This window comes from Erinaceus europaeus, chromosome 2, assembly GCF_950295315.1.
Source record: "Erinaceus europaeus chromosome 2, mEriEur2.1, whole genome shotgun sequence".
Classification (NCBI taxonomy): Eukaryota; Metazoa; Chordata; class Mammalia; order Eulipotyphla; family Erinaceidae; genus Erinaceus; species Erinaceus europaeus.
In genome coordinates, this window is record NC_080163.1 from 89,037,174 (window position 1) to 89,050,360 (window position 13,187).

Consider the following 13,187-nt stretch of genomic DNA (forward strand, 5'->3'; position numbering starts at 1 on the left):
TGGGGTCATTTGTTTTCTTGTTGTTGAGTTTGATGAGCTCTTTATATATTTTGGTTATTAGCCTCTTGTCTGATGTATGGCATGTAATGATATTCTTCCACTCTGTGGGAGTTTTCTTAGTTTGGGTAGTGGTTTCTTTTGCTGTGCAGAAGCTTTTTAATTTGATGTAATCCCACTGGTTTATTCTTGCCTTAGTCTTCTTCGTAATTGGATTCGTTTCACTGAAGATGTCTTTAAAATTTATGCAGAAAAGAGTTCTGCCAATATTTTCCTCTAAGTATTTGATAGTTTCTGGTCCAACATCCAAATCCTTGATGCACTTGGAATTTACCTTTGTGTTTGGTGAAATATAGTGGCTCAGTTTCATCTTCTGCATGTTTCAACCCAATTTTCCCAACACTATTTGTTAAAGGAACTCTCCTTTTCCCATTTAATAATCTGGGCACCTTTGTCAAAGATTAGATGTTCATAAGTGTGGAGGCTTACATCTGGGCTTTCAATACTGTTCCACTGGTTAGTGTGTCTATTATGTTTCACTGCCACACAATTTCAATTACAGTGACCCTATAATACAATTTGGGTTCTGGGAGTGTGATGCTTCTAGTTCTGTTGTTTCTTCTCAAGACTGTTTTGTCAATTTTAGATCTTTTCTGGTTCCAGATAAACAATTGTAAGTTTTATTCTATTCTCCTAAAAAAATACAACTGGGTGGTATCCTGATGGGGGTTGCATTAAATTTGTATGTAGCTCTGGGAAGTATATTCATTTTGATGATGTTAATTCTTCCCATCCATGAACATGGAATATTTTCCCACTTTGTTTCTTTTTCTACTTCCTTGAACAATGACCCATAATTGTCAGTATACAAGTCTTGCACTTCTTTTTTCAGGTTTATTCATAGTTATTTAATTGTTTTGTCCTATAGTAAAAGGAATTGATTTCTGGATTTCTTCTTCTGATATCTTAGAATCATACCTTAGATAAGTAGAGGAATGCCACTCACTTTTATATGTCAATTTTGTACCCAGACACCTAATTATATTGCCTGTTAATTTCCGAAAGTTTCCTCCCAAATTCTTTAGGTTTTTTTCTATGTATATTATCATGTCATCTGGAAATAGGGAGAGTTTGTCTTCTTCTCTTCCAATTTGTATCCTTTTAATTCCTTGTCTTGCTTGATTGTTATGGGAAAAACTTCCAGTGCTATGTTGAACCATAATGGTAATAGTAGGCAGCCATGTCTAGTATCTGATCTAAGGAGTAGGCTTCCAGTTTTTAACCACTGATTATGATCTTGACTGTAGGTATGCTATATATGGACTCCACTATCTTGAGGAATTTTCCATCTATTCCCATTTTTTGTAGCTTTTGATCATAAAGGAATGTTGGGTCTTGTCAAAGGCTTTTTCTGCATCTATTGTGATAATTGTGTGGTTTTTGGTCTTGCTTTTATTGATGTGGTGGATCACAATTATTGACTTATGTATTTAAAATTTTTTTTAATATTTATTTTCCCTTTTGTTGCCCTTGTTGTTTTATTGCTGTAGTTATTATTGTTTTTATTGATGTCATTGTAGTTGGATAGGACAGAGAGAAATGGAGAGAGGAGGGGAAGACAGAGAAGGGGAGAGAAAGACACCTGCAGACCTGCTTCACCGCCTGTGAAGTGACTCCCCTGCAGTTGGGGAGCCAGCAGCTCGAATCAGGATCCTTCCTCTGGTCCTTGTGCTTTGCGCCACTTGCACTTAACCTGCTGCGCTAATGCCCAACTTCCTGATTTATGTATATTAAACCAACCTTGCATCCCTAGGATAAACCCCACTTGGTCATGATAAACAATCTCTTCAATATACTGCTGTATCCAGTTGGCTAGAATTTTGTTCAATATTTTAGCATCTATGTTCATCAGAGATACTGGTCTATAGTTTTCTTTTTTGGTTGTGTCCCTGTCTGCTTTTTGTATCAAAGTGATGTTGGCTTCATAGAAGCTGGAAGGTAGTATTCCTGTGTTTTCAGTCTTTTGGAAAAGTTTTAAACCTTCCTTGAAGGTTTTGTAGAATTTATTTCTAAAAAGCCATCTGGCCCAGGACTTTTATTCTTGGGAAGATTTTTTATAATTGTTTCAATTTCTTTGGCTGTGAGTGAATTGGTCATATTTTCTAGATCCTCTTTGTTTAATTTTGGAAGTTTGTAGTTATGTAGGAACTCATCCATTTCTTCCAGGTTCTCTAGCTTGGTGGCATATAGTTGTTCATAGAAGCCTCACATGATATGTTGGATTTTTGTGTTGTCTATTGTGATATCTCCTGTTTCATTTACAATCTAATTTGTCTGAGTCTTCTCCCCTTTTTGTTTGTTTTGTGAGTCCAGATAAAGATTTGTTGATTTTGTTTACTCTTCTGAAGAACCAACATTTACTTTCATTGATTCATTGATCTTTTGTATGGTTTTCTTATTTTCAATGTTATTTATTCCTGCTCTAACTTATTTCAGTCTTATTTGTTACTTTAGGATTCCTTTGTTCTTCTTCTAGGTCTTTAAGGTGTGCAATCAGGTTATCTATTTGAGCTTTTTCTTGTTTCCTAATGTGTGCTTGGATAGCCATGAACTTCCCTCTCAGTACTGCCTTAGCTGTGTCCCAAATATTTTGATAGTTTGTGTCTTTATTTTCATTGCCCTCTCGAAACATTTTGATTTCTTCCTTTATTTCCTCTTTGACCCAGTAGTTATTAAGTAGTGTACTGTTGAGCTTCCACATTTTGGGACTATTATTAATCTTTTGTTGATTGTTAAGTGTTATTTTAATTCCACTGTGGTCTGAGAAGATGCTTGGGATGATTTCAATGCTCTTGAATTTGCTGATGCTATCTTTGTGGCCTAACATCTGGTATATCCTTGAGAATAACCCATTTGGACTTGAATAGAATGCATATTCCAGTTTCTTGGGGTGAATGACTCTGAAAATGTCCAACAGTTCTATTTATTTATATATTTATTTATGTATTTATCTCTTCATTTAGCTCCTTCATTTCTTTATTGATTTTCTGCCTGGATGATCTGTCAAGTTGAGAAAGTGGTGTGTTGAAATCCATTGCTATTACTGTGTTGTTGTTAATATATTGCTATAGCTCTTTCAGTAGATGTTTGATGTATGTATATGGTCTCTCATTGGGTGCACAGATGTTGATAATGGTTAAGTCCTCTTGATTGACTGATCCTCTGAGCATTAAGTAGTGTCCATCCCTATCTTTTAAATTTTATTTATTTTAAGGTCTATCTTGTCAAATATGAGAATAGCTGTTCCTTCCCTTATTGTTGGCCCATTGACTTGTATGATAGTTTCCCATCCTTTCACTTTGAGTTTGTGTTTGTCTTGTTGAGTTAAGTAGAACTCCTGCAGACAACATATGGTTAAGTTGTGTTTTCTGATCCAACTTCCTACTCTATGCCTTTTAATAGGTGAATTCAAGCCATTGACATTTATTGATATTATAGACTGAAGATATTTTAATGCTATTCTTGTATATTTTTAGAGTGTTCTGATATATGGCATCTTTATGGTGATCTGATTGTTTTTAGGAGACCTTTCAGAACTTTTTGCAGGGCAGGCTTGGTAATAGTTGATTCCTTCAACTGTTGCTTGTCTCCATCTAGTTGAATGACAGTCTAGCAGGATACAGTAGTCTTGGTTGAAAGCCTTTCTCATTGAGCACTTGATAAATATCTTGCCATTCTCTTCTGGACTTTAGTGACTGTGTGGAGAAGTCTGCTGTTAATCTTAAGGGTTTTCCTCTGTAGGTGACTCTGTTTTTTTCTTGCATCCTTCAGGATCCTTTCTTTATCCTTATTCCTTTCCATTCTAAATAGGATGTATCTTGGTGTCTTTAAGTCTGGGTTAATTCTGTTTGGGACTCTCTGGGCTTCTTGAACCTTTATGTCTTTTATGTTGTATAGGCTAGGAAAGTTCTCATCTATGATGTCCTATAGAATGCTTTTTTCCCCTCCCTATTTCTCTTCCTCTGGTAAGCCAATAATGTGTATATTTTTTCTTTTGAAGCTATCCCATATGCCTCTGTTGTTTTCAGTATCTCTTAATCTCTTTTTGAGATCTCTTACTTCTTTCTTAGTTTTCTCTAATTCATCCTCTATCTTGCTAATTTTCTTTTATGCCTCACTTATTCTATTTTTTCTCCCCACTGTTGTTTTCTGTAGCTCAACTATTTTATTGCCCTTTTCTGATACTGTTTTAGTTTGTCCAGCTAGTTCTGCTTTTAGCTCAGCTATTTCAGCTTTCAGCTCTCTAATTTCCTTGAAATAATTGGTGTTTTCTTTCAGAGTCTCATTTGCTATTCACCTGTTTCTGATGATATTACTGTCAAAAGTTTTCCTCACTCCTATGACTAGTGCCTCAATTAGTGTTTAGATGTTGTCCTCATTCTTATATCCTTCTACATTGGGGAGAGATTTATCTGGGCTTTTGTCCTCATTCGTTTCTCCAATGTTTCTTCTTGGTTTAACCATTGTATATCGTGTGTTATGAGGTCCCTCTCTCAGTACTTTTCAGCCCACCAAAATCCTCTAATATTCTTTATCTTCTCTTTATGTTATGGGATCCTGCAGGCTTTTTAATTATAAGTAGATTTTTTAGCTTAATTACTCACTCCTGACCATGAGATAAAACAGGGCAGGGGAGAGATATCACAGCATTTAGGCAAAGGGACTCCTGTGTCCTGAGGATCCAAAGCCCCAGGCTCAATTCAGCTGCTCTTCCAGTAGGCAGAGTCAAGCTGTGTAGCATTCCTTGGTTCTTTGAGTTTCTAAACAAATCCCATTTGTACTCCACGTGTTCTGAGGCAGTTATTCACTGTGTCTCCTAATTCATCAGGAGAAAAATGTAGAAAGGTCCCACCTCTAGACTTCTGGGATATAGGTCTTCTCCTGAGTTTCCCAATCAGTTATCTGCCCCCCTCCCATGTCAGCACAGGGTCTCCCTGCTGCTGCTCCAGCCAAGGGACAGTAGCGATGGAGACTCACAGTTGCATCTGGTGAGCCTTAGGGGGTTCTCTCTTTCCTTTAGCAGCCTCTTTTGTTGATAAATCTCAGACCAGAGCTGGTCTAGTAAACTGCCATACAGCTGTTCCAGAGTAGATATGGGCTTTAGGCTGAGGAATCTCTCCTTAAGCTCCTCTCTGGCCATGAGCCACATGTGTTTGCACTCACTTATATCTTGGTGGGTTCCCAAAGTAATCTAAATCTTGCCTTGTTTCACTCTCAGGTGATCCTCTTTGCTATTCCTAGTTGACCTAGGAGTGTGAAACACAGAGCTGCAGCTTCTCTATGGCCCTGCCTCTGGAAGTTGGTTTAATTATTTCCCCTTCTTCCTCTTCTTCTTCTTCTTCTTCTTCTTCTTCTTCTTCTTCTTCTTCTTCTTCTTCTTCTTCTTATTCTTCTTATTCTTCTTCTTCTTCTTCTTCTTTCCCTTCCCCTTCCCCTTCCCCTTCTCCTTCCCCTTTCCCTTCTCCTTCTTCTTCTACTCCTTCTTCTTCTCCTTCTTTTCCTCCTCCTTCTTATTTTTCTCCTTCTCCTCCTCCTCCTCCTTCTCCTTCTCCTTCTTCTTTTCTTATCAGAGCACTACTCAGCTTTGGTTTATAGTGGTGCAGGGGATTGAACCTAGTACTTTGGAGCCTCAGGCGAGAGAGTCTCTTTGCATAATAATTATGTTACCTACCCCTGCCTGGTTTAATTTCTTATATTAAAAGTCTACATAACTAGAAACTCTAACATGTCTCTCTCTCTAGGCCCCAACAGATTGTCATATGAATAAATTCCACTTTGAAAATCATTGGTTTAGATGATGCGCAGGAAACCCTATTGTTTAAGAGATGTTGTTGCCTTGGATTACAGATGGTAAATGTTACTGGCTTGCCTCCTCTCCCAGGTAAACAAGAATAGGAATTTCTTGGTAGTTACTACTAATATTATTAGATCAACTTTCCCCCACCTTTGTATGTACCTTCCCTGGGCCTGGTGTTACCTAATTTTATGAATTTCTTATGACCTTTAAACTGTAAACATGCTTTATGAGCTTTAAATCAATACCAATGTATTTAATCTCCTAAAATGCACTTAATATATTTATTACATTTAATAATCACTTTGTGATTACTTCTACCTCTTATTTCAATAAACTGGAAGGTACCTACTGTTTTAGTAGAAACTGAGACATATTTCATGCCTAACAGATCCAGAGCAGGGACTCTCAAGGTCAGCCTGCCTGAAAACTACTTTGACTGTTAAGTTAGGAAAGCTTACAGTGTGGGTGCTTGGGACATTTCTTGACTGGAACTGAACTGCATACAGCCCTGAAGCAGCTTGGCAGGCTGATTCACCTGCTCACTGAATAAGGCAGACAGCCCTTCAATCTAGATCTGTCACACATCACTGAAGCAGAGACCTGCAAAAATAGTGACTTTGGGAACTCAGGTAAGATTCATCAGACAAACATCCTCCCCAGTTGTGAGCACTTACATGTTCTAATAGCTTTTTAATTCCTTCTCTGGGTCACTGTGTACACTCCTTCAATTTACTCCAGCTGGCTGTGGTTTTTTTTATTTCTTATTTTTTGTTTGTGTGGGTTTTGTTTTTTGCTTTTCTCTATCCCGTGTGTGTGTGTGTGTGTGTGTGTGTGTGTGTGTGTGTGTGAGAGAGAGAGAGAGAGAGAGAGAGAGAGAGAGAGAGAGATTTTTCTAGCTGTCTATTTATCTCTTCAATTTAAACCCTACTTCTCATCTTGGTGTCACTATTAGAGCAACAGCTCCACCCACTTGAGACACACTACAATGTGACTGGGTTCAGGGGTCCAGGAACCAACAGACCAGAGGCCGCCTCACACCATACCTGAACAGCAACACCCAGGACACAAATTGGAAAAGACACCAAATATAATGATCAAACCAAAAAGAATGACTGTAGCAATGAGCCAGGACAGAAACCCAGAACAAAATCCCAAAAGGCCAGAAGCACATGAAAATGAGGAAAACATCCAAACAATTGATGTGATAACCACAGGAGTGAGGAAAGCTTTTGAGGGAAATATGACCAGAAATGGGAAAGATAGGAGGAGAGAGAGAAAGAAATAACCATACCTCACTCTAGTACATGTGCTGCTAAAGAGTGAACTCAGGACTTCCTGCTTAAGAGTTCAGTGCTTTATCCACTGCACTATCTCCTGGACTACCACAATAGACTTTAACATAAGTAAAGTAACAAAAAGTATGGATGGACATTACATAATGCTCAGAAGGTCAGTCATCCAAGAGGACTTAACAATTAACACTTATGTAGCCAATGAGAGGCCATCTGTATATGTCAAACATCTACTGAGAGGTCTATGAATATACATCAATAGCAACACAGTAATAGTAGGAGATTTCAACACCCCACTCTCTCAACTTGATGGATCATCTAGGTAGAGAGATAATAGAAAAACAAGAGAATTAAATGAAGAGACAGATAGACTAGACCTATTGGATATTTTCAGACTCCTTCACACCAAGAAACTGGATTTCACATTCTTTTTGAGTATATGTGGGACCTTCTCAAGGATAGATCATATGCTAGCCCATAAAGACAGTATAGAAAATTCTAGAGCATTGAAATAATACCAAGCATTTTCTCAGAGCACAGTGGAATTAAACTAATATTTAACAACAAACAGTAACTTAGGAGAAGTCCAAAAATATGGAAACTTAGCAGTGTACTACTTAACAACTACTTAATACTACTGGGTCAAATGGGAAATTAAGGAAGAAATCAAAATGTTCTTATAATCAAGTGGCAATCAAGACATGAACTATGAAAATACTGAGGACACTGCTAAGGCAGTGCTAAGAGGAAAATCATAGTCATACAGGCACACATTAGAAAACAAGGAAAAACTCAAACAATTCCATGACACACCTTAATGATTTTGAAGAAGAACAAAGAAACCCTAAAGCAGCCAGAAGGACTGAAATAATTACAGTTAAGGCAAATAATAAAAAATAAGAGAATCAGGGGGCCGGATGATAGCATACTGGATTAAATGCACATTGTGTGAAGTGCAAGAACTGGCATCAGGATCTTGATTAGAGCCCTGCCTCCCACCTGCAGGGGAGTCACTTCACAGGTGGTGAAACAGGTCTGCATGTGTCTGTCTTTCTCTCCACCTCTCTGTCTTTTTCTCCTCCTCTCCTCTCTCAGTTTCTGTCCTCTTGATTTCTCTCTGTCCTACTCAGTAACAACAACAGCAATAACGACAACAACAACACAATAAAATGAAAAAAAGGCCTCTAGGAGCAGTGGATTCATAGTGTAGACACTGAGCCCCCCACAATAATCTTGGAGACAAAAAAAGTTTATAAAAATAAGAGAATCATACAAAAGATCAATGAAGCTAAATGTTAGTTTGACAAACCCTGGGGCAGACTCACTAGGAAAAAAAAGGAAAAAAACTCAAATAAACATAATTATAAATGAAATAGAGATAACACAACAGACAATGCAGAAGTCTAAAGTATCATGAGAGTTTTCTATGAACAATTATATACCATTAAGCTAGAGAACCTGGGAGAAATGGAAAAACTTGAAACATACAACCTTCCAAAACTGAACTAAGAGGAACTAGAAAATATGAACAATCCAATCACAGCTAAAGAAATTGAAAGTTATCAAGAACCTTCCCAACAATAAAAGTCCAGAACCAGATGGTTTTAAAATGAATTCTACAAAATCTTCATGGAAGAGTTAATACCTCTACTTTCTAAGGTCTTCCAAAATATTTAAGACATGGGAATACTCCCTTCTACATTCTACATTCTATGAAGCCAACATCACCCTGACACAAAAGGCAGACAGGAACACAACAGCCAAAAAAAAAAAAAAAAAGAGGAAACTACAGACCAATATCTTTGATGAACATAAATGCTAAAAGGAAACTACAGACCAATATCTGTGATGAACATAAATGCTAAAATATTGAACAAAATCCTAGCCAACCAGATACAGCAGTACATTAAAAAGATTGTGCATCATGACCAAGTGGGGTTTGTCCCAGGGGTGCAAGGCTAGTTTAATATATGTAAGTCAATCAGTGTGATTCACCATATCAAAAAACACATGATTATCTCAATAGATGCAGAGAAAGCCTTTGACAAAAACACTACAAAAAGTGGGAATAGATGAAAAAATTCCTTAACATAGTAGAGCCCATATACAGCAAACCTGCACCCAACATCATAATCAATGGTGAGAAACTGGAAGCATTTCCCCTCAGATCAGGTACTAGACAGGACTGGCCACTATCACCATTACTATTCAACATAGTGTTGAAAGTTCTTGCCATAGCAATCAAGCAGGAGCAAGGAATTAAAGGGATACAGATTGGTAGAGAAGAAGTCAAACTCTCACTATTTCCAGATGATACAGCACTATACATTGAAAACCCTAAAGAATCCAGCAAGAAGCTGGGGCATGAACTAGGGTCCTTGTGCATTGTAATATGTGTGCCACTGCTCAGCTTCCTCTTTTATATTTAGAAATGCTATTTAAAGGCAAGGACAGAAGTTTGTATGCATACAAGTATTCCTTACACATTCTGTTCTGTTCTCGAAATTGCACCCGAACACGTTGCTTTGGCCATCATTGCTGTTTATCTAACCCCAATATCTCTTTCACTAGTACAACCTTGCTTCCTTTGTTTCAGAGCTGCACACGAATTGTCATGTAATTTCCTAGGACATTGTTGAGAGTGAGTGCAGCACTGTTGAATAATTATGTCCGGATCACAATTATAGACTTAAACTGGTGGTGAGAGGACACAGACTTTTGGCAGAAATGCGGTCCCTTCTCATTGTCCTTCTCTTCTCCTAAAATAGCTTTGGTGGTTTGTCTCCTTCCCCTTTGTGAGTGCTCCATAACTACTGTCTCCTTATCAAACCTTCTCTTCTAGCATGTCTTACCCCTACTTCTCTTAAAGACCTTGACTTTCTCCTCTTCTTCTCACTCCTATGTTGTTCTCTTAGGTGTTGACTTTTCAAAACAATTTTTAGATCACAAAAGCCTAGCTCAACTTTTCCAGGTCTCAATCATTTACATGATGCAAACTGATAACCCCCTTGCCTCTTGGACTCCACTGGTTCAATACAGTATTCCAGCCAAACAATTGCAGGTTGAGCAAAGAAGAATGTTTTGATACTCAGTTGAGAAAAATAAATTCCAAAGGCTGAATTTCAGGTACCACTTTGTTTTAATTTTAAGCACAGTGAATATTTTCTTTGGTCAAAATAATGTCTTGCCCAATAGAGAGGCCCTATTACCCAATGCTCAGTGTACCTTGATCCCAGGTTACGTGTCTGTCTTCAAGTTGCATTTAATCTTACCATATTTCTCCTTACAACTCTACCAAATGCCTTTATTTACATTGTTTTTAATCCCTTTATTGACAAAATGTTGATTTGCAAAACAACTGTTGTCACTGAGGTACAGTTTCACATCTCCTCAAGGTAGATGTCATCACACCCCCACCTTCCATCAAATTGTTATCTTCCTGCACCAAACTGTTATCTTCCTTGACCACAGGATACTGTGATCCCAGACCCCTTTTATTTATTTTTTATTTTTTTGGGAAGTGGAACTTTTTTTAAATTTAATGATTTATAATTTATCATTTTTACTATGAGGCATTGAGCAGATGGACACTTCCTGTTCCATGTCAAAACAGCCTTGTCTTTTTCCTTTTCTATCCAGACCCCTTTTAATTCCCTCCTTCCTCCATTTTTTTTTTATTCCTTGCATCTGTTGAAGTAGACCCCAGTTTAGTTTCTCTGTATTTTCTTTTGCTTTATTTCCTAAACCCCTTCCATAAGTGTAAGATCATCTGGTACCTGTCCTTATTTTGACTTTGTTTCACTTGATTCCCTCCAAGTCCACCCCTATATTGTTGCAAAAGAGATGCCATCATCTTTTCTTACATCTTAATAGAATTCCACTGTGCATATATACCACAATTTCATTTTATGGTATTGGACATTTGGACTGTCACTCCAAGAAATTTCATTATCTACTGATATCTGAAACTGCCAAGAACTTTTTCCTTGTAGGTTCTTTGATTGGTGTAATAATTATATAGACATAAGACTAATTAATGAATGAAAAACAAATTATATGTAGAACATTTATTAGAACTCTAACATGCAAGACTCAAAGGAATCACCAAAGTAGTCAGCATTTATCTCTTTTTTGATTTGCAAATAAGAAATGTGTGAAGAATTGTCAGAAGCATGGGGTTCAGGGTTGAGACATGGTTTATTTATATAGTCTTATGTGCTCTCAATTCCTGTTCTGGTGAAAAGGTTGCCTTTTACTGTCCTAGTAAAAGGAGGGCACCTTTAACATGGGATGTTTTTTCTTTTCTACTTTGGAAGATGAGGCGTTGAGCGGTTTTCTTGGAATGACTGCTTATGTAACTTCAATTAAAAACTGGTCACTAAAGCAGTAGTACTCTTTGAAGTGACCTATGCTGCTAGCTGCTCTGACTCAATCTCAAGGATTTTGGCTGCCAGAACAGTTAAAAAGCCTCACCACTAGGTCCCGCCTTCGAGGCTTGCAGGCCAGTGCCCGCCCCAAGCAGGAGGAGGAAGTACGTCTTAGTCCCTAGGCGACCTCTAATCATTCCAACCAGTCCTGCCTACAATCCAGAAACTCCTCCCAGGAGAACAGCACTTAAACTCCAGTTCCTTCTCCACTCGCTGCTCCCAGTTTTCACCCCAGAGCCGCGATGTCCGAGCTGTGGCTGGTGCCTTTCAGCCAGAAGCTGCTGCTCTGGAGCGCGCTGAGCGCCGTCTCCCTGGCCGGCGCCACTCTCATCCTGAAACTTCTGCAGATGCTGGCGAAATATATTCAGAATTGGCTGCAGCTGAGGGATGTCCCGACGGTCATTGGTGCTTTACCTTTACTGGGACACTCGCTGTTCATGAAGTCTGACCCAAGCGGTAAGAGACCTAGCGCGTCCTGGTACATGTGCGCTTTGCAGCGCGCCAGTGGGAACAGGAGCTCAACCTGGACCTGCGCCCAGGTCCCCACCACTACCTGCCCCCTCTAGGCAAGTAACACTGTTACTTGAGGGTCTGAAGGCTGCCAGAGTCTGTCAGGAGCTAGAAAAAAGATTCCGTATTCTCTGTACCGTCCTCCACAAGTGCAAAGGAATCTGTAGTTCTTCTGCATAACCATTATGCTATCTACCATCGCCCAAGTGCACTATTTCTTAACTCCTGCCTGACTTTCTCTGTTTCAGTTCGTTTCTACCTTTTAGTTGATTCTTCTATCTCAGGGCTTTAATGTCTTACTTTATGCCCTTGACCATTAAAGCCAGAAGGGCAGAAAATGCCCAGGAACAGAACAAATCCCTTAAAATGTAGTCCCCATCATCCATCCAACACACACACAATTAAGAAACTACAAATTCCTTTGCTCCTTCTCCTCCCAGCAATCCCCACTCTCTTCATACAGCTTAATTACAGCTTTCATCAGTGTTGATTTTTATATTTCATTTCTTATTCCTTTCAGAGATTACATAACCATATTACATAATAATTATGATGTCAAGACCTTCTGGTAAACTTACACAGCAAATTTCAAACAGTTAGTAAAGATTCTATTTCTTGCCACCAGAGTCATTGCTGAGTTTCCACCAGCAGGACTCCACTATCCTTTACAGCCTTTCCTTTTGTTTTTCCCTTTCCTTTCCTTTTTTCCTCTCCTTTTCTTTTCTCTAGAGGTTAGAAACAGAGAGAGATAGACAGAGAGAGACATCACAGTACTATGCTATGAAGACCTCCCCCCAAGGGACTTCCATCTGGTGGCCTAGGGCTTGAACCCAGGTCCTTGCCCATGGTAATGCATGCATTCTACCAGGTGAGCAACTTGCTGTACACCTACAGATTGAAGGATTTTTTTTGTTAGTTTGTTTGTTTGTACTGCAATTAAGGGGCCAAGAGTGCCGCAGCTGGTTAAGCACACATATTGCCATGCTCAAGAACCTGGGTATAGTGGTCTGGGAGGTGGTGCAGTAGATAGAGCACTGGACTGTCAAGTGTGAGGTTCTGAATTCAATCCCTGGCAGCACATTGATGTCTGGTTCTTCCTCTTTC

At 38.7% G+C, this 13,187-nt stretch overlaps 1 protein-coding gene across 1 annotated transcript in view; it reads left to right on the plus strand.

Annotated features, from left to right (window-relative positions):
• The first annotated feature begins 11,770 nt into the window (after window positions 1–11,770).
• LOC103114797 (cytochrome P450 4V2-like) overlaps window positions 11,771–13,187 on the plus strand; it is a 41,869-nt gene continuing 40,452 nt past the window's right edge. The window contains exon 1 of the mRNA XM_007524526.3: window positions 11,771–12,029. Coding sequence (XP_007524588.1) covers window positions 11,816–12,029 — 214 coding nt within the window. The 5' untranslated portion in view covers window positions 11,771–11,815. The remainder of the gene's footprint in view (window positions 12,030–13,187) is intronic.